Source organism: Lepidothrix coronata, unplaced genomic scaffold (assembly GCF_001604755.1).
Source record: "Lepidothrix coronata isolate B3197 unplaced genomic scaffold, Lepidothrix_coronata-1.0 Scaffold60, whole genome shotgun sequence".
Taxonomy (NCBI): domain Eukaryota; kingdom Metazoa; phylum Chordata; class Aves; order Passeriformes; family Pipridae; genus Lepidothrix; species Lepidothrix coronata.
In genome coordinates, this window is record NW_016690240.1 from 939,465 (window position 1) to 960,108 (window position 20,644).

At 38.3% G+C, this 20,644-nt stretch overlaps 1 protein-coding gene across 1 annotated transcript in view; it reads right to left on the reverse strand.

The window, feature by feature from the left end:
- Positions 1-19,169, reverse strand: part of TGFBRAP1 (transforming growth factor beta receptor associated protein 1) — a 32,103-nt gene extending 12,934 nt beyond the window's left edge. The window contains 6 exon segments of the mRNA XM_017817415.1: positions 2,807-2,889; positions 8,550-8,704; positions 9,641-9,835; positions 16,801-17,436; positions 17,439-17,489; positions 19,073-19,169. Coding sequence (XP_017672904.1) covers positions 2,807-2,889; positions 8,550-8,704; positions 9,641-9,835; positions 16,801-17,436; positions 17,439-17,472 — 1,103 coding nt within the window. The 5' untranslated portion in view covers positions 17,473-17,489; positions 19,073-19,169.
- Between the last annotated feature and the right edge of the window lie 1,475 nt (positions 19,170-20,644).

Genomic DNA, 20,644 nt, shown 5'->3' on the forward strand with positions numbered 1-20,644 from the left:
GAATCTACAAGTTTTCAGGAAACTTTGGTCTAAATTCAGACCCTCACATTTACAGATATCAGAGATGTCAAAGAAGCCTACACTATTAACTATTTTGCCCAGATCCCACTGGCTGTAACAGAAGCTTAAATTCTCAAATCATTTAAGATGCAAATCTTACACTGTCCCTACTTCTTATTTCTCAAGGCATAAGTACCAGCAATTTTTTAACCTTTTCAGAGTAGGAGACACTTATTCCTAAGGTCTCTCTATAGATTTTATGAGGTGAGAAATATCATGAAAAGAGTTAACATTTTGATTTGTTAAAAAGAGCAACAAAGTTTAGGGAAGTATCTGGTGTGTCAGAATGTAAGCAACATCTAATCAGTGAAAAAAACACTGAAGAGAAATCATTTCACTGTGACAGCTGCCAATACCTCAGTAAGACATCTAGAATTCAGCAAATGGCCTGCTAACCAGAGTTGATTGGTCTAAATGCATGTGACCCTCTAATGATAGTAACATGAAATAGCATAAATATAAATCACAGCTACATAACACAAACACAATTCTGTTATTGTTTATAACAGAATTTGTCAGACCAAAGAAGCCCTACTGCGACAGCTCACTCAGTTTAAGGTTAACAGATCCAGCTGAAGAAAATTCTCCTCCCTTTGTTGGCTACTTCAGTTTCAATAAAACTATCACTTACTTCCTTTTTGTCAACCTCCTTCAGTATTCAGAAGTATCAGCATAACCACAAGGAATCTTGCAAAGTATTCCTCTTAAAAGTTTCAGTATTGAAGAATTAAGAATTTAAGCATAAGATATAACTGGTTCTTGACGAGGTTATCCAAGAGAGATAATCGATGCAAGAATAGTCCAATATAGTAGTTTCCCCAGCTAACCTGTAAGTGATAGATGTTTTCTGAGTAGTGAGATAATCTCACTTCATATTTGTCCAGAAGTAGGTTCAAATCCCACCAAGTTCCTGAATGTACTGCTGTCACTTTGTTTCACTGCTTAAACCCAACTTTTCTCAGATAGGTATCAAGTTTCCCTTTGGCATTAAGACTGAAGTTCTTTCTTATTAACACAACACCTGCCGTGTAACACATCGGAATGGGAGGAAGTATTTGCACAGACTGCCATTATCTTTCCCATTTTTCCTCTGAGCATCAGTAAGTCTAAAATGAACAAGATTGATTGAGAGTGTATCAGGACACACTCAGACACTACTTTAATTGGGTGTGTTCACCAGGGCTAAAAATCAAGGAACCTAGACTCCATAACAAGCTTTTTTAGAGTCCCCAAAATACTCTGAATAGTTTATGTATGGCTGGACAGAAGAAAAGCACAGATAAACTTATCCTTGCTTTCCTCCTCGAGCAGACATCAGCAAATCATGAACTGTTGTTCTGCTTTGGAGCTGCAGCTTTTAGAGGAAGGGAACACCCTGGAATGCTGACTCAGCTACAAAATTCATGGCTGGACAGCATGTTCTCATGAAGCATGTTTGTTTCTGTAGAGGAGCTCCCACAATCCTATTCACTAAAGCTTATTTGTCAGATGGACTGATAGCTGGATGGAGGCTGCATAACTGATCTTGAACTCCTTCCACAAGGTGGTGGAGCTCCCTGTAGGATATATTTTCCTCTTCTCACTGCTTTTCAAAGATTCCCAACTATGTACAGATTGTCCTACTTCAGATACACAACACAGAGTTCAGATACACAGTGCATGTGGAAGATTATAAGAGTGGAGGAAGACTGCAAGTTGCTCACTAATAACAAAAATTACAGGGTGATACAGAAAGTGCTTGTGGCTGGAAGAAATTGCAAATAAACCCTACTCAGGCCTTTCCTGTCAGTCCCTCATCTTCACTCAGAGTACACTGCCCATTCAAGCCCAGTGTCTCCCATTACACTGGTGAGCAGGAGGTAAAATGGCAAAGTCCCTCATCGGTAGCAGAATTCCCCAAAATCTTTTCTTCAATGCATTTCCATAAACCCAAGGACAACTTTTTTCCTACACTGTACATGTTTACAATATACGGAAAACTGTCTAAGCTTAATCCTATTCCATAGACTCTACATAGGTTTAAACTGAATTTCAGCAGATAACAAGAAGAGTTATTTTACGTAGTCAGCACGGATTACACTAACAACAGACAGTGCCCCATCACAGAATGAGGCATGGCTAGCAGAAATGAAATTATCAGGTAGAATAAAGATAGCTAGCGGAATTTTCTTAATGCAAGTGGAATACCGAAGTCAATCTATAAACATGTGACTGCTGAAATGGCTAAACTGGGAAAATTAATACAGACTTCAAGAACAAATAATCAATCTGCTTTCTGGAAAAGGTCTAGCAGAACAAGTGTTAAAACAAATTCAGTATCAGCATCCTCAAAAAAGTTAGAGCACTTGTATCAATAGTATTTAAATTGTAACTAATATTTAAATTATACCTTTTTGTTAAAAGTATTTCAAAAAAAACCCCAAAGCAATATTCATGCTCTAAATCACAGCACAGGCTCAATAATAAAGCCTTGACCCTCATGGATATAAAGTAAAAAAATCTCCACATATACAACACTCAAATATCTAAAGCTACTGTATGCTAGCATACAAAAGAAAAAAAAACAGTTGCATTAACTCTTCAGCTATAAAGTTGTTTCAATGTTACTCTGTTCTTACCCCCAACAAAAACATTTTCTCACAGTGAACTCCCAGCTGCATCAAAAGCCCTTCAAGTTTTTAAAACCAAGAACACTAATTCCTTATTTAAAGAAGGTAAATTAATAAATTTCTTGTCACACAATTACCTGAAGAGTTCTTTTGCTTCAAGGAACTGAAGCTGTGCAAACTGTATAAAACCTGCTTGCTGCAGGATTCGTTTGTACATTACCTATGAAAAAGAAGGGGGGAAAGAAAAGGTTTATTATATTTGTATTTACATAGTGCTAATTCCAACTGCAATAGCTACCTGCCACAACACTGAACACATGATCTTCAACCACACTTGTCAAGTCACATGCAAAATAAAGCCTTGATCCTCTACATTTTAAGTTATGTACATACTGAATCTGCTGCCCAGACTCAGTTTCTTACACAAATTGTTGTGTGCTCAGGAGTCCTTATCAAAAGCAAAGTCAACAAGCAGTAAGTTGAATTTTTCTTGTTCACATAATGACTTATCTGACATCACACTGACTTGCCTCAAGTTTCTGCTCGAATTATTTGTAAATGTAAAAGTCAATGGTTATCTTTGAAGCTCTCCATGATTCAGTAAGCACAAAAAAAAAAAAAAAAAAAAAAAAAAGGTAAGGATGGTCCCACTTGACCACACACAGTCACTTCCTTCCTGTGTCACCTCACTGCTACAGCAACCTCGCTGGCAATTCTCAGTCTCACCCCCAGCTGATGACCATAATTTTGACTTTTGTTATTTTGATTTTTTTTTTTACATAAAAATACTTCCAAAGCAGTTCAACTTATCCAATATGAAGTAAATTATGCAATGTAGATCAAAATACAGTTAAAAACCAACTAAAACATATGAAAAGCTATTTGTTATCAAGTTTTACTGTTAAAGTCACATCTAGACAGAAAATGTTGAAAAGAAGTTCATCAGAAAAAGAACATAAAAAGTACTTTAAATGATAGGTAGTTATTAAATCTGAATGGTCAACCAATTACACAAGATTAAATGAAATCCTTATGCCTAGAATATTTTTAACAGCAAAAGAGAACTACTAAAAGCAAGGAACCTAAACTGTGCTCTGCAAAGCATCCCCTGTTTGTGACAATGTTTGTATTTTGGCAAATACACCCAGCTACCTCCACATGCCTTCAGTTTTTCCCCTTCAACTTGCTCATGAATATACAGCTTTCTAACATTTCACATTGTACATGAAGGCAGACTTAAAACGGACTTAAAAAAGACCATTTTCAATGAAAATACCCTGAGAAACTACAACACAATAAGAACACATTCCAGGCAGAAATTACTAAAGAACATCAGACCTCAAGTACAGTGGATTGATTCTGTAACTGATGATTTTTCACCTTGATTAAAGATTATGGATTTACCAAGAGAAAAGCTTGGCTTCAGTCCATTTAGTCATGCTTTACTAATGGTTTGTCTTATGGAAATACTTAATCTTGGTAATTAGCAAGCCACTGAAACATATTGATTTGTAAGGTTCTGTGGGATTTTTCTTGACTCCCCAGTGTGGAGGAGAGAAGGGGAAAGAGAAATGTTATCTGGCACACTTTTTCAGACAATATGAAAATATAAAATTAATATAAGAATATAAAATTAAATGAACAATATTTCATGACATCTTTATATGAATTAATGTTTTACATTCATGTGTAATAATTCAAAATACACAGTTAACTAAACTTAGTTTTCTAAACCTAAAAGGGAATTTAACTACAGTTATAAAGTAAAACTTCCTCAGGTGATTAATTCATAAACTAACCAAAATATTGTGTGTTTCTGATAGCGTTATTACATCAATACACAGTAATCTGTGAACTGATGAATACCCACCTAGTCACATTCTTAAAGTCACTGCTAAAGGATTTCAATCTGCAAATATCTGCATCTTGTGGCAGCAGAAAAACTTTAAAATCTGGCTTGACTTTACAGGAAAAGTCTTCTCACCATGCTGACTAGTATCAAAAGTAGATAGGCTGGGGTTTTTTTCCTCCCTCAAAGTCTGTTTTCAATTTTTGCAACAGAATGATCACTAAAACTTACATATTTAGTAAATTATGATATCGTAATTAAGTTTGAATTTATCTAAGACACTGAAAATACTGCTTTAATTGCAGAGCTTAGTCTGTACAGCATCTTTTCAATAGAAAGTTGAAAAGAGCACATTAATAGTGTACCTACAGCTTGAAGGAATTAGTTTTAAATCTGAACTGATTAAGTGGTATTCACTTTCATTTAAGTGTTGACATATCTTCACTTCTCCCTGCATGGGACAGAAAAGTTGTAGAATATCTACAGACAGGTGCTTTCCCAACTTTTTGAAGATGCAGTGATAGAATAGGGAGCATTCAGGTAGCTTTTTAGTCAACAAGATAAACATTAGACATTAGGTTGTCCTGGGGTAAAGATTATGGAAGCAACAGACCAGACTGTCTGTGGAAAATCCAATATTCCCTGTCTTACAGGTTGTTAAGAATGAGCTAGCTATATGCCAAATACATACAGTTAACTTCTGTTTATGATAGAAAAAACACCTTGAGTTCTTCCAGACCCATAGGCCAGAATACTGCAACTGGCTTTTTTTACCAAGGTACTGAGTTACATCCAGTCAAAATTCAACACATTCTTAATCTCTTATAATTTCTGAAGAAATACCATAAGACTTGAAGTGCTTTAGGCAAATTCTATACTGTTGACCGAATTCACATAAAAAAAACCACAAAATAAGTTTTGTATTAATTCATGAATGAAAAAGCCCTAGACAACAGAAAGATGACTGCTGAAGCTGTAACAGATATAGCAAAGCCTTAATTCACATAACTGCTAGAAAAACCATTTCTAAAATGGTCAGAATTACCAACTACATTGTCCAAAAGAATTTTTCTAGAAAACTACTTTGTCTTTTGGTCAGGTTTGGGTGCAGTTAATATGTTTTTTTGAAACTAAAAAGAAATGAGAGGGGAAAAAAAAAAAGAAAAGAGAGATACCTATGCAAGATGTGTGTCAATCTAACCAAGGTCTTCACTACCATCAACCATGATTTCTGCAAACGTCAGCTGTCCTGAAAAATTAATAAGTAGTATTCAGTCATTTCATGGTAGCATGGTAGAAAAGCCTTTGTATTCTTCTATCAAAAATGATATCCAGTAAAGCCATCTCCTTGGAATACTACAGCTCAGCATCTTTTACCTAGCAGGAATTCCTGATGCTCAAAGACATTTATATCTGATATGGCAGAGCTAAATTTGCAGTCTGCAGGGACCACAGGTTAAATAACAAGTTAGAGCTACTAATGCATGACCTGCTACTTTCCCATAACTAAATATTGACTATACAAATAATTCTGAGTACAGTGCTTCATTGCTATTCCACCATCATTCTGCATTACCAGCACATATATATTTATGCTGATATACTACTGCTGATATACAGAGGGAGAGCATGCACCTGTGTATTCATGCAATGACAAAGTATTGAACTGTAGGAAAAAAAAACATTTCCTCAAGGTCTACCCTACAATACCCTGACTAAGTTCAAGTCATACATAAGATGGCAACAGCCATTGCAAACTGCAGAACTAAAGCATTATGTGGCAAAGGGGACACTCTACTTCATGAACCAGGTAACTAAAATTAGTATTCTGCATGGATCAAGTGCCTTAATGCCAAACCTAAGCATTTCTTCCTACTGCTTGTATACAATGGTAAAATAAAGCCTTGAAATTGTCAGTTACTAAGGAAAGTAAAGCTTGCAAAATAGATGTCCAAAGATAGCTGTTAGAAGATGCCTATTGTCTATCTAACATCAATTATCTGAAGATAGCTCTTAGACAGGACTTAAAAAACGAGAGACTATGTTATCAGTTAAAGTATGCCGAAGAAATGTTACAAAAAACATATGTATGGCATTTAGTTTGGTTGAGCTCCATCAGATTTACATTACATGAGACCACAGTAAAAGAAAGTCTGGTGTGCTTGGAACAGACCTGTAATGACAGCACTTGGTACTGGAGTCCCATTAGAAAACAAGTTCAACATGCTACATTTCCAGCTACAGATAGGCTCTGAAAAATTGCACTAACATGTCAACAACTAAGCCAAGTTGGGTCATTTTAATATGAGTGAGTGGGAGACTCCATCAGTTCAAACTGGTTAATATCAGTTTGCAAATACAGCCCAGAAATAGAACAGGCCATTTTGCTTGCAAGTGCTGTGTTTTCTGTTTTTCAGCTGTAGCATTGACTTAAAGTAAGTGAACACCTTTAAGAGCACATTAAGCTAGAAATAACTTAGAATACTCTAGAAAACTAATTTCAGGAAGACAGATACTGTGCACGTAAGATATCTGTGGACAGAAAGTAACTTGTTCTAAAGACTGAAAAATCCTAAATGCAAGAAAACTGAAGAGGAACGAGATTTGCTATCACATGTTTTAGGTAATGAACTGCAGTTCATCCTGTGGCAAAACACAGGAAGACATCTCCCACACTACATCTACATAAACTGGAAAGAAATAACTGCAGACTCATAGGCCATCATACATAGTAGAAGACATTGATTAGATCACGCATACTGTCCTCACAGCAAGGTATTTGTTTTCTTCTTTAAACAGATCGCAAAGGAAAAGTTGGAAATGAAGATGCAAAGCAAAACATGCTGGAAAATGAACTCCATATTTGCCTAAATACTTTTCAGCTTCAAGTACTTCCAGATAGATGTACCTTAGCAAAAGGATGGAAACACTTCTCAACAGGCTTTTTACTTCCAGAAGTTTCCCATCTGTTCATTCAACAGAGGAGTCAGGGATCAAAATGAAAACTGATACAACCTTCATTTAATTTAATGACTGCTTTTCAAGGGCCTTGACCAAAATTGAAATGACAAGGAATTAGAAGCTTCTTGAAATTTAAAAAAAAAAAAAGAGATAATTTTGAAGCACTGCAATTCTGTAACTTCCACAGTCATGTTTACATCTTTCTAAAGAAACCAGAAGTAGTAACATAACTGGGACTATTTTAATGGCAACAAAATGCACCGAAGTTTATTAAAAAACCAAAAACAAAAGACACACTAGATTTTCTTCAGGTTACAGATCAAATTTTGCTTTTACAAAAGGAAAGAAACCAAATATTCGTTCACGTACTCAGTGAGTAGAGGTTTCATGCTGTTTTTTCCAAGTCTCTAAATAGAAACAAATACAGTAGAGTATGTATTGTAATGTAAACAAGAGGTAGAAGGAAGTGAGTACAAATCTCTAATCAACACTCAAGACTTTGTAAGACACTTTCCCATACAAAACCCTTAAAAGTTGAGTTACACAGCAATGCAGGTACTACTTGTAAGAGTTTGGAAGCAGGATGTATTTGCTTTAGATTTCCCATTACTTAACTTTGAAGTTGTACTGCTGTGGAGTTTAGGATACAGTGAGAATCTTTGGTAAAAAAGGTAAAACGTAAAAATTCTCATTTGAAATGAAGTATACATTTTTAAATAGCAATAGCAAATAATAACTGAACCTAGTACTAAGAAAGCATAACATTGGATTTTCTGTCACTAGGTTTTTGGTTTGGTTTTGTTTTCAATTCTCTCAAGTTTCTTGGGGGGAGGGGGGGAAATCAACAAAATCCCAGAAGAGTAACAGCATTCCCCCTGCCAATATCACAGCCTTTACAAGTACAAACCAATTTAGCAGCACACGTATTTCCTCAGGCTGAAATCATAAAAGGTATTACAATTTCTCTTCAATGTAAATTCCTCCCCCACCCTCTCCAATCACTTGAACACTGGAATACACGGCCCCACTGTGAAATTTACGTTTTCATGAAAACTAAAGGAAGGACAGACCTGAAATTTCTCTTTTGGAATATTCCTTCGAGCTCCTTTTGCTAGAACAAGGGCTTCTTCTACTCTGTGGCTAGCTAGAAGATCTTGAATCTGTTTTTCCAAAGGCAGCGGCACCAAGATATATACACCCTTGTTAGTAGCAACAATCACCTTTCCTGGACAGAACAGACAAACATTCTGTTTACATTCTCTACAGAAAAAAAAACAATTTCAGAAATAAGCTTTAAGATATACAATATAAGATTTAAGAACCTAAGCAGTGTTACAGCTCCAAAATTGACCTTTGCTGTTACCTCATTTCCTAGATAGCAGCTTACCTGTAAACTCCACCTTAGAAATACAGAGACAATGGTAAATTTATTTATTTACAGCAGATTTTGTTCCACTCTAAGTAAGTGAAACTGGCTATAATCACTCATGATGAACTATGCTGTCAAGACCACTGAAATCACTGCCCAGATTCCAGAGATTAGGGAGTTTTAACTGCCAGATATTTCCCCAGGCTTACATTTGGAAATCAAAGGTAGGAAGTAACACACAGTTCACAGTGCTAGAGTTTGTAGCTTCTCTGGAAAAAAAAAAGTAGTAACACAATGTATTCCATACTTAAGAGTTCTTAATTGAAGAATACACCAAAAGAAATGCTTGTATTTTTTTTTGTTTAACAATTCTTTATATCCAATTTTAAAATTCTTACACAGATATTTTAAAAATCACTATTCTTTTGTATTCTTTTCTAATTTAGTAGAATTTTGTCAGGATAGCCAATGTACCAGTAGTTCACAATTATTCAGATGTAACATTAACACTGGTCCTTTGAAAGAAATATTCAAGTTAAAAAAAAAAAGCTGTAAACCCATGGACTCCTACCCAACAATCACCTTGACAATTAGAGCACATTTAATGAGCATACATTTCGTTAGAAGCATAGAATTTTGGATTACTGAATTCTGCAGGAATCTAACCAGCAAAACAGTTGCAATAAAAGTTTCAACAGTCAACAACTTGCTAGATACTGTGTTTAAAAAACAAACTGAAGAGACTTGCAGGCTGTTCCAGAATTACTGATGCAACAAAGTGTCCTTTAGTACCTTCAAAGTCCTGTAGAATGTGACCTTCTTTAAAAGGCAGGGTTTGCTTTTGCTGCTGGTCCAGCATGCTGTGCACCGTAATGAACTCATCATCGAGAGCCACCACATAAGGAAAGCACAAAGCTGCCCCAATCACATTCTCTGACCAGTGCACTGGGGCGCGCTGTGAGATTCCATCTACAGTTGCAAACATGCCTGCAAAAAGGGAAAAACAAAGCCTGAGGCTCAGGCTAGTTGAAGCCTAGTTGTTTTCCCAGCACAAAGCATGGGTACCAAGGTACAGCAATGAAAACTCTCAGAACAGATACAGGCAGCATGACAACAGCACATCACACCTCCCTGGACCTGACAATTAATTCAGTTCAGTCTTTTTTCCCCTTCTCCTTCACCACATGAACAGACAACAACAAAAGCTGAGAAGAGATGAATACTGAAAGAAACTACAAAGAATTATTCAAGTTTAGCAAGCTTCAGGGTTTTCTTATAAGAATTATGCCATGCAGTTTGAATTAATTTCAGAACATTAACATTTATTGAGACCCAGCTTTCAATCTTGCCTTAGTAGGAGCTGCAGACCTGCACTGCCTGAGCTGTCTGGCACTGCAGGCACGTTAGTTCCTTGCTGTATCAAATGTCTAAAGACCATTTTAGTGGACACAATAGTTCACTTATACTTCTTCACTTTTGACAGCAATGTTTTCACAGAACAAACGTCCAGCTCCTTGGGATGAGTCACTTCCTGTGAAGCATCTGTGTTTTCAATCATTTGAAAAAAATGCAGAGGCTGTTTATAAAGCAGCACAGAGTAAAGACTTTCTAATATCCCAGTGATAACTCCTATGCTGTCTTGGAAATAACCAGATTAAAACTTCAATTAATTTGGTGGGGGGGGGGTTGTCACTGTCTTTCCTCCTGTCTATTTTGTCCTTCTTCCTTCTCCTAGCTTAACAGACTTCTAACTTGCTTTAGGACGGTATGCCAGTGGTTCTATTTATGCTACTTTGTATTTCCCAATTCTTTCTGAGACACTGACTGAAGAAAAATTTCAGTCAAAATTTTGAGGCCTAGTTCAGTAAACAATTACCAGCTGAGCTGTACTGAAGCAGTACGTAAGCTTCTGTTCAAAATATTAATTCATACCCATTAAACCCAGTATTCTCATGCCATTAAAAAGGCATGCTCATGAAAATTGATCTTTGGCACCAGTGAGCCACTTGACAGCTGGCAAAGTAAGTCTGAGCTCAAAAGAACACAAGAGATTAAAAGATTATGTTATTCAATTTACAAAATCTCTTCTAAACAGAGGATAATGAGGCAAGGCGAGCTGGGTAGAAGGACCATCTTGGAATTGAAAAAAAAAAAAAAAAGGGAAAACAGAAAACTAACCAGAAGGTTGTAGACTTTTACAGAACTATGGTGTAGAGACTAAGCTTCTGTATCCCTTATAGCAGCTTTTAAATGATCAACCTTTCCCCTTGATTCTTTTTCAGTACATTGATCAGCTTTTTCAACCAAAGCACCTTACAGAAAATCATTTTTGGGGGTTGTAATATATTAATTCCCAATTTACTCTATTGGTCTTGATATTCTTATGACTCAGAAGTAAAATTTTATGTCAGGCAAACCACATTGTCCACTTTTAAAGGCTTTCTATTATTACTCCGTGCTATAATCCCATTTCAAAAAGTGGGAGAAAACTTGAACTAAACACATCCTAACCAGTAGTAAATTTAGAGCTTATTATATTTAAAAAGTTAATTCTTTGGTTTTCTATTTCTCCAATGTTTTAACAGAAATAATTATAAAACACATTTTTTTTAAATGAAAGAGCTCTTTTTTTAGGTAATTTAAAAAAATCCTTTACAGAAGTGAAAGGGTATGCACAGCAATGTGTGCTACTTTTTCAAGTCAGTATCTCTCTACATCCCTCTGCCCTCAATAGCTAGGTGGTGTATCATTCTGTGGTAGAACGATGCATTTTCTGTCTTCATCCAGCTCTCCCCTAAGGATAACAATAAACATAACAACTACAATCAGAAACCACAGCCTTTTTATAGTACAGGAATGCATTTGATCAAACTTGAGATGAAGTCAGTAATCAATTCCATATTAAAAATGCATAGGCTATCTAAAGGTTACAAGAGTTACCCAAAACACAGCTAGACTCTTTTCAGCACCAAGAGACGTAGAAACGTTTTGTATACTCTCCAAACTTGTTGAAGGTGTGCTCTTGCCCACCATCCATGTTGTTTAAAGATGACATTAGTATTGACCTCACATTGGCCCCCTGGGGTACAAGACTAGTGACTGTCCTCCAGCTGGACTCTGTCCTGCTCACTACAAACCTTCCAGTCAAAGCTTTCAATCCACCTCACTCTTTCTCTAGCTCATTCTTCATCTGTTTGTCTACAAAGGGTGTCATGGGAGATAGTGTCAAAAGCCTTATTGAAGTTCACGGTATCACTGCTCTCCCCTCATCCACCAAGCCAGGCATTTAATCATAGAAGACACTCAGTCTGGTCAGGTAATTGTCCCTTTTTAAATCCATGTTGATTACTTCAAATCACACTCTTGCCCTTTGTATATTTGGAAATAGCTTCCAGGATTTTCTCAATCACCTTCCTGAGGATCAAGGTATAACTGGCCAGCCTGTACTTCCCTGAATCCGTTCTCTTGCTCACCTAAGACAGCAGTGAAGACATTTGTTTTCTTCCAGACCTGAGGAACATCCCCTGATCATCACATCCTTTCAAAGATAATAAAGACTGGCCTCACAATGACATTGACCATCACCCTCAAGCATTCATGGGAGCATCCCATCAGGTCTGTCCAGTTTACTTGAACGTTCCATAACATGATCCTTCTCTGACGAAGGCAGGTTTTTGTTGTTCCAGATTTCCCCACTGTTCCTAAGCGCTGATAATTCCTGAAGGAAGGTCATACCAGCAGACTGTTGTAAAGGAGGCACTAAGCACCTCAGCCTTTTCCATGCCCTTTGGCACCAGGTCCTCCACCCCATTTAACAGTGGGCATCCATTAGCCTTGCCTTGCTGCTGATATGCTCCTTTTGTTGCTGTTCATGGTGTTCAGCAGAGTCAATGACAGACACACATCGGCCTCTGTCCTGGTTTTGGATTAATTTTCTTCTTAGTAGGTGGTACAGTGCTGTGTTTTGGATTCAATATGAGAATGATGCTAACACACTTATATTCAACAGAGCACATTGCTTCATCAGTTCCTTAGTTACCAGCAGTGCACTCCAGAAAACTCATGGACTGCTTGTGCCCTGCTGTGCTGCCCCTCTGGCAAGAACTGGAGTGGTTCAAGTGCGCCCCAAAAATTAGGGCCTGCAAATGAAGGTTTCTTCCCATTACGTGAAGAAGGTCTTACCTTCCTGATAAAGTGGTCTCTAGCAGTCAGTGACCACAATGTCACCCATATTAGTCTGCTCTCTAACCCTAATGCATAAACTCTCATCTGCCGCCTCCTTTGTTCCAAGGCACACTACCACATTTTCCTACTGCTACCACATAGAGAGCAACCCTATGTCTCAGCTGTTAACACACAGGTGTGCTGATTTCCCAGAAAAAGAGAGCTTCCACTATCATGCTGTTTTGTAAAGACTTCTTTGTCTGTATATGCCTGAAGTATGACCTCTTCAGCTCTGTTTGCTGCTTATAAAGTCTCTCATTACATCACCTTGCACTCTTTGCGTGCCAATTGAGCCTACAACCATCACCACACCTAATTTAAATCCTCCTCACCAAGTTGATCGGTCAAGTTGGCAAAAACGCTTCTGCCTCACCTGGCCTGGTGGATCCCATTACTTCCTTAAACAGGGATCCATAGTCATAAATTCCAAAATCCCTGTCAACACAAGCTGTGCAATCAGTTGGTGACCTGCACCATCCACACATTCCTCAAGATGTTCTTCCTTACCAGCAGGATTGATGAGAAAACCTTCATTACCAATATGAGGGAGTGTCCCACTACTCTTACTTGCTAATTCTTCCTGGTGCTACCACATTGTACAGGCTCAGACAATTTGTTGGGACAGACCTTCCTGCTCCTCATGTGCTACTATAAGCACTGAACTTATTATATAGATGTAGATCTGCAGGCAGAGAAGGAGAATTCTTCCTTCTTTGGTTATGACAAGTACTTCCTTTCTTTTGTTATGACAAGTCACAAGTTTCCAGCCTTGGCCATCGCAGAACAAGCAGAGACTTAGCCTGTCCTTCTCTCGGTACAGTTGGAGGTACAAGGCTCACACCTGGATCCTGGAGAAGATTCAATTTCCTCTTTGTCATCTGTGATGCAATGCACTCTGCTGACCTCCTCCTGCACCTCCTTGACATGGCAACAGAAATCCTCCACGAAGCACACATCTCCTGTTGGCAAGGACCACATTCTCCCTTGCTCCAGTCTCCTTGCAGGAGATAGGAGGTGCTCTCTTCAGCTTAAGGCTTGACAAGCTGCACCCCCTCTTGGGAGCTCAGTCCGAGTTGACACCTCTGATGTTTTGGGGCAGTTGCTCCCGCTGGTGCTAAGAAGCACACCCTGTGCCAATATCCAAGAACTGTCTGCTGCAATTTTCAATACTTAAAGCCTCTGTACAGCAGGAAATCTGATTAAAACATGCAATAACAGCTTCCCAAACTCAGAAACTGAATTTTGGTAAGCATAGTTTCATACATATCAGAAAGAACTGATTTTTAGTTCTAAATGAACTAATTACTGGACAAAATGAAGATGCATCAAAAATGAAGTTCCTCCTCCTTCTAAAAGGACGAGCCACATGCTAACTGCAAGCAGAGACAAAAAAGTACCAAATGGCTAAGATCAGGGGTCTGCTATGAACAATTCCAACAATGAATCTTAAATCCAAAGAGTCCAGGTAAGGAAAAAAGTTACATACCCAATAAACTCAAAGACATTTTACTTTGATAACCATTTTGAGCACTTGCTTTCCGCCTATCTAAATTCCAGTCTTAATTCAAAAGCAAATTATTCTAAGTATATGCCACTTCAAACACCATAAAGCCAAATATATTAATGTAGAATACATCCACCTCAGTAAGAGGCTGGATTTAGCAGAGGCTTTACCAAGTGCCAAACAAGCATGCCTTAACCAATGAGACACACAAAAACAAATCAAAATTAGAACTGAAGATTCACATCGAGCCTTTTCAAGTCCATTCATTTTACAGCACAAGCCTACCTCAAATTCCAAGATACACAATGCTTATCTATTATAAAGGTGCTCAACTGCCTTCATAACATCAAAGAGACAAGTGTTAAAGACACTAAGAATTTTACCAAGGAAGAACAGCAAGATGGACAGTACTAGTCAAAACAACAACGGCGAGGGAATAGAAAACAGGAGATTCAAAAAAACAAAACAACAAAACACAAACAACCCACAGTTGAGTTAGGCAAGGAAACACTGTACAATTGATAGCAAACAGTCTGCAAGGTTTCTGAGGCAGTACAAGATAGACTTTGCCTGTATCATGAGGAAAAGGGTGGTTTATAGCACGTTTAGAACAGCAGAAGTGCATTTACTTAATATCTCACATACCTGATATTCTAACCCCAAGACACGCTACTTACACAAGTATGTTGGATGAGCAACGTTCTCATTTCTCTCTCTTACAGGACACCAGATAAAAGCTAAAGTCAGACTAAATAAAATTCTGCTTTCTAACTAAATACAACTATGCTTTTGAAAGTATATTTATTCTTCTTAAATCAAAAAAGAAAATTAACTACTTGAACAGAACCTGGTTTGATATTCTTAAAAACATTAATAAAAATTAAAAGTAAGACTGGGATCTTCTTAGTAATATGTCAAAAGGGAATATTTTCAGACAGCTAATTGACAAATTTAAACTTTTACAGCACTCCTAAAACAGTTAATATCCACAAATACATATACACATTTAAAGCAACTAGGAGTTTCAATAAGAAGTGGGCAGCCAAAATGACTTAGAAAAGCCCTGCATCTGAAAAAAAACAAGTTCACCTTGGAAATCTTCAATTTGCATAAACTGACATTCTAATGAGAGTTTATTTCTTTCAAGAAAAACTGGTGAGTTGATGTACATATCCCATTCTGGTGACGAGACAAAACTTCAATATAAGCAACTAATTGTATTCTTTATTTTTCTTTGGAATTTACGTGAAAAAGCCAAATTCAGATCCCTGAATTGAGAACATAAATACTTGCATCATGCTATTCCTAATGTGTCAGGAAAACTACATACACTGCATCTCCTAACGGGAGAGTCATATGGGAAACAGCATGAAAGCCTTCTGCCTGTGGTCTGTCAGCTCTGGGATATTGCAGCTTTTCCAAAAAAATGCTCAAGATTACCAATCGCACAGCATATTGTTGATTTTGACAGATTACAGCAGTAGTAGTCCTCACAGTCATTTATCTATTAGACAAGAGCATTATTTCACATGATCTAACTTTGGTTTTACAGTTGTTAAACTACCATTTTCTGTAATATGGACCTGAAAAACACTATTAAAAAAATTAGGCAAATGGAAGCATAAAAACTGGGTAGTATCTGACAACACGTAGAGTTTAAAAGGAGTTAGGATACAGTACATATCCACTAAAATTTCTTACTAGCACTGTAGTACAACAAACATACTTGTGAATCTGTTTCAATGTAAAATGGACTTCATGTGAACTCCTCTGAATAGCAACTGAGGAACAAATTAACTCATCTACACCAATTTAACAATTTCATAGCAACACAGGGCTCCTCAAACCCAATCTGACTGGTCACTACAGAGAGCCTATCAGCCTCTGAAGCTTCACTTGGTACCAAACTATTCTTTTGCTCAGGGCTGCACGATACTACTACTCTTAGCTGTCTATACAGCAATGAAGCTTTCTACAGACATGATTAAAATACAAATAATCATAGATTTTTGTGCATTGAAAAAAAACCAGGAGACTTATAATAGTATTAAGTACCAAAAATTTACCATCTCCCTTTTTATCTCAGCATTCCAATACAGACCTGTGAAGTAAATCATTGTTATGATGAAAAATACTTAATTAGTAAAGCTTTGCTTCACAAATGAAAGAAATCAGAAGAAGTGGAAAAAAAAAAAATGGAAAAAATTAACATCCTTAGTCTCACCTAGGCCTCCAGGGCCAGCCAAGAGAAACTCTTGTCTTCCTATCCTTTTCACAATTGGCCGTTTCTCATCACTGCAATAAGGAAATAGATCCTGGGAGACGCCAGTATTATAATTCAAAATTATATACTGTGTAGTAAGTGCAAGGCATAAGTAGTATCCATCTACAGCCACAGCACAGGGTTGCTCTGGAGTAAACACTTCCTTCACTATCTGGACTCTGTCTTCAAACACCATGAACATCTGAATGGTGCGACGCTTGACCGAGATGATGCAGACTTCCACGCAGAACGGATCCCCGCTCACAGGGTTTTCATTCAGCGTGAATGTCACAGCTCCTTTGATCCTAGCACCGGTGGGGACGGGTTCCAAGTTTATCATGTTAACTAGTGTTATCGTGTTGTCACAAAGCACGAGAAGTCTGGTGAGGGCAGAGGCCGCTTTCAACTCGCTCACAGGCTTCTTCAAGCCCAGGTATTTATGCAGTTGTTTGGTAGCAGCAAAAGTTATTTTTCCAGCTGCTGATACCTTTTCATCCAACATGAAGTGATAGATAAAGCAGTCATTGGTTCCAATGTAGAGGTTCTTCCCACAGCACTCAATGCACTCGATGTTGATGTAATTTTTGTCTCCCATTCAACAGCAGAAACGAGCTTGAAAGCTTTAACGCTCATTGTGTCTTCTGGGTGATCTGATTAAAGAGAAAAAAACACTATTTACCTCCACACACATAATCAAATATCAGAGGTAGCAATTTAATATTCACCAACACAAAAACTTAACTGCTGCATTTTTTAATAGCCTGTACTCTATTTCCAACCCAATTACACAAGCCAGAGCAAGCACACTAATAACCACAGAAATTAATCAAATTTTATGCTTCCACTCCAAACCTATTCTGAAATAGATTCACAAGAGCACCCAGTTATTTTGAAGTGATGCTTTCTCCACATGTAACCAGCATGTTATTGGCTCTTTCAGACACTTTGGCACTACAAGTGGTTATTGCCAGTACTTAGTGATTTATAAACCTGTCATGCACGTGTTTCCATCACCTGTACATGAAAAGAGACAAGCTTCAGGTCTTAGATTTCTTGAGAAGCCACAAGGCATTCAGTGCTATTAGTTAACATCTCATGTTGCTTTACACTCAATTGTAGGTCTATTAGTTCATAAAATATCACAGGCTTATTGCATTTTAACACATACTTTACATTCCTTACTCTCCAGCAATCACAAATACGTAACTTCCAAGCCAGTTAAATAAAAACTTATGAAAAATATCATCCAATTCATAATAAAAGTTGTTGATTTGTAATTTGTTTTTTAATATCTGCAGAATGCCCATTGTATTCAGTGCTACTTACACATTCTCTGCATCAGACTATATGCACCAGCAATTATAAAGCACATGCACCCAGAAAATTTGGAAGAATAGCCCATAAAGCATTAATTAAACTCAAGCTGCAATATTGCAGAAATTAAGACTTCCTGTTCTCTACTATCACAATCATCCCAAAAGTCTGTCTTTAAGTGCTAAGCAGCACTTCTAATATCTATTCTACAAAATATACCTACCCTTTTGCAATCAAACATTGTCAAGGGACAGATGCAATTTATGAAGCAATTAATTGTGTTTTAAAAACAGTTGCAACTTTACTGTACCCCAGATTTGTGTTATTTTTTTATAAGAAACCAGCAGACAGCTGTGCTCAACACTCCAAAGAAAAGCAGATGAGAAATTGCTAACCTTGTTTAATCATCTTTTAATTTGTCATGACTGCTCTGTAATGGCCACTTGGTCAACACAAGGGAAGACACAACACTAAATATCTTGAGTGGATTTAACAGGTAACATATACAATTGCTTCTAGTGCACAGATACAATGGAGATACAAAACATCAAATGAAATCTCTGTGGACCAACAGAGAGACCAACATCAACAAAACGCTCTTTTGAACAAACTTCAAACTAAGCACAGTCAAAATGAATTTAGTTTATAATTATTACATATAACAAAATCCTTTGCTTCTGTGAGAGAATATTGAAAACCATGGCAAAAAAAAAATCCAAAACCGAGTGAGAAAAGGTAAGGTACACAACGTGCAAGTAACCACTACATAAAATTAGATCAAACTAAGAATACAGCGAGAAGCAAACCATGTTACCAAGAGAAAGGAGTTATCTTTAATGCTAAAAACTTCAGGGTTTGTTTTTTCAGAAGTTAAAAAGATTTTAGTTTGGGCTTCCAAATTTTCAAATTCCATCCTCACCTGGAGTGTAAATTAGTGTTCTGTCCTTCAGTCAAAAAAAAAATCCAAACAAACCCAGGAAGTGCTGGAGAAATAGCCTAAGGTAAAGTGATAATGCAAGTTTCTGGCAACACAGCCATGTTATCCCTCAACGTGATCAAAAGAAACACGGCATGCTAAGTTAGAGAGGGCTGTCCAAAGGTTGACTGACAAAAAAACCCAAAACCAACAGTTTTTAAGAGTCTGTGTACAGCCTGAACTGATAAACTATCAATTGGAGAGGTCAGGCACCTTTCATACTTGAAGTCGCCAACAACTTAACGCTCCTGTATCCCAAATTACAAATGTTAATGTATGCCACTGGGAGAATTTTACTGTTGATCAAGATGTATTAAAAAGCTCCAAAAGAATTGCCTAAATGAAAGTAGATGAAAAGGAAAAGTACAAAAGAAATCATAACAAATATACAGTTCCCGAGCAAAAGTAACAAATCCATACCACTACTTAAGTCTGGTAATAAAGAAATTCATTCTAGGAAAAAAAGCTCTGAGAAAAAGCTTTTAGGAACAATCAATGTCAACAAATGTGATGTGGATGTATTTTTTTTTTAAATATTTCTGTCCTCATTTATAAAACCTTAGGGGCCTACGTGCACTGCAAAGGAACAGGTTCTACAGAACATGATGTTCCTTTAAAGTGCAAGAGGCCACCCCAGAGTTACAGTCAGTATTTTTTGTAGTATTTCTTGGATGTTCAGAACTCCGGAAAACAAGATAATGGGGATGTTTGCTATCAAAACCCAAACCGCTATAGTCAGGAAAATTACCAGTCTAGTAGACACTATTTTTTAGGCACACCAGTAACCCCGCACGCACTCATTTCCGTAGAGAAGTGCGAAGTAGCTCTCTCTCCACCGCGCTTGTTAAGTAATAACCTTGCATTGCCTGTTCCCGGCTGCTGCTCTGCAGACCGGCCCCCTGCCTGCCTCACCTCCGCACCGCTCCCTCACCCACACCCTAAGCGAGCGCTAATTAACCTCTGGACACGATCTCACCGAGCCCAGGAGCTGGGCCACCCCAGCCCCCGGGAGGGCAGGGATGCGCTGCCCGGCGCGGTTCCTTCGCCCCCGTCCCCTCACACACACACACACGGCGCGCAGCCAGGCCCGGCACCGACCGGCCCCGGCGCGCCGCCTCCGCCCCGCGGCCAGGGATCCTCCCCCGCCCTCCCTCCGCCCCGCACTTGCCGGCGCTCGGCGGGAGCCGGGCCCGCCGCTCCGGGGCCTCGCGGTGCGGTGCCGGCGGCCGGGGCCGCCTCGGGGCGCGCTCGGATCCGCCGGCGGGCGGGCGGGGAGGACGCGCCGCTTCCGCTGCGGCGCCGGCCCCGCCCGGAGCCGCGTCACCGGGAACGGGAGCGTCCGGTCACGTGCGGGAAAGGCCGCCCTCCGCGCCCGAAACAGCGCTCGGGGACCTCCGGCTTTGCGCCAAGAGAGGGGACATACACATCTATATATACGTGCTTGTGTGTATGTACGTATATTTATACATGTATATGTATACATACAGCTGTGTATGTGTGTGTGTGTGTGTGTGT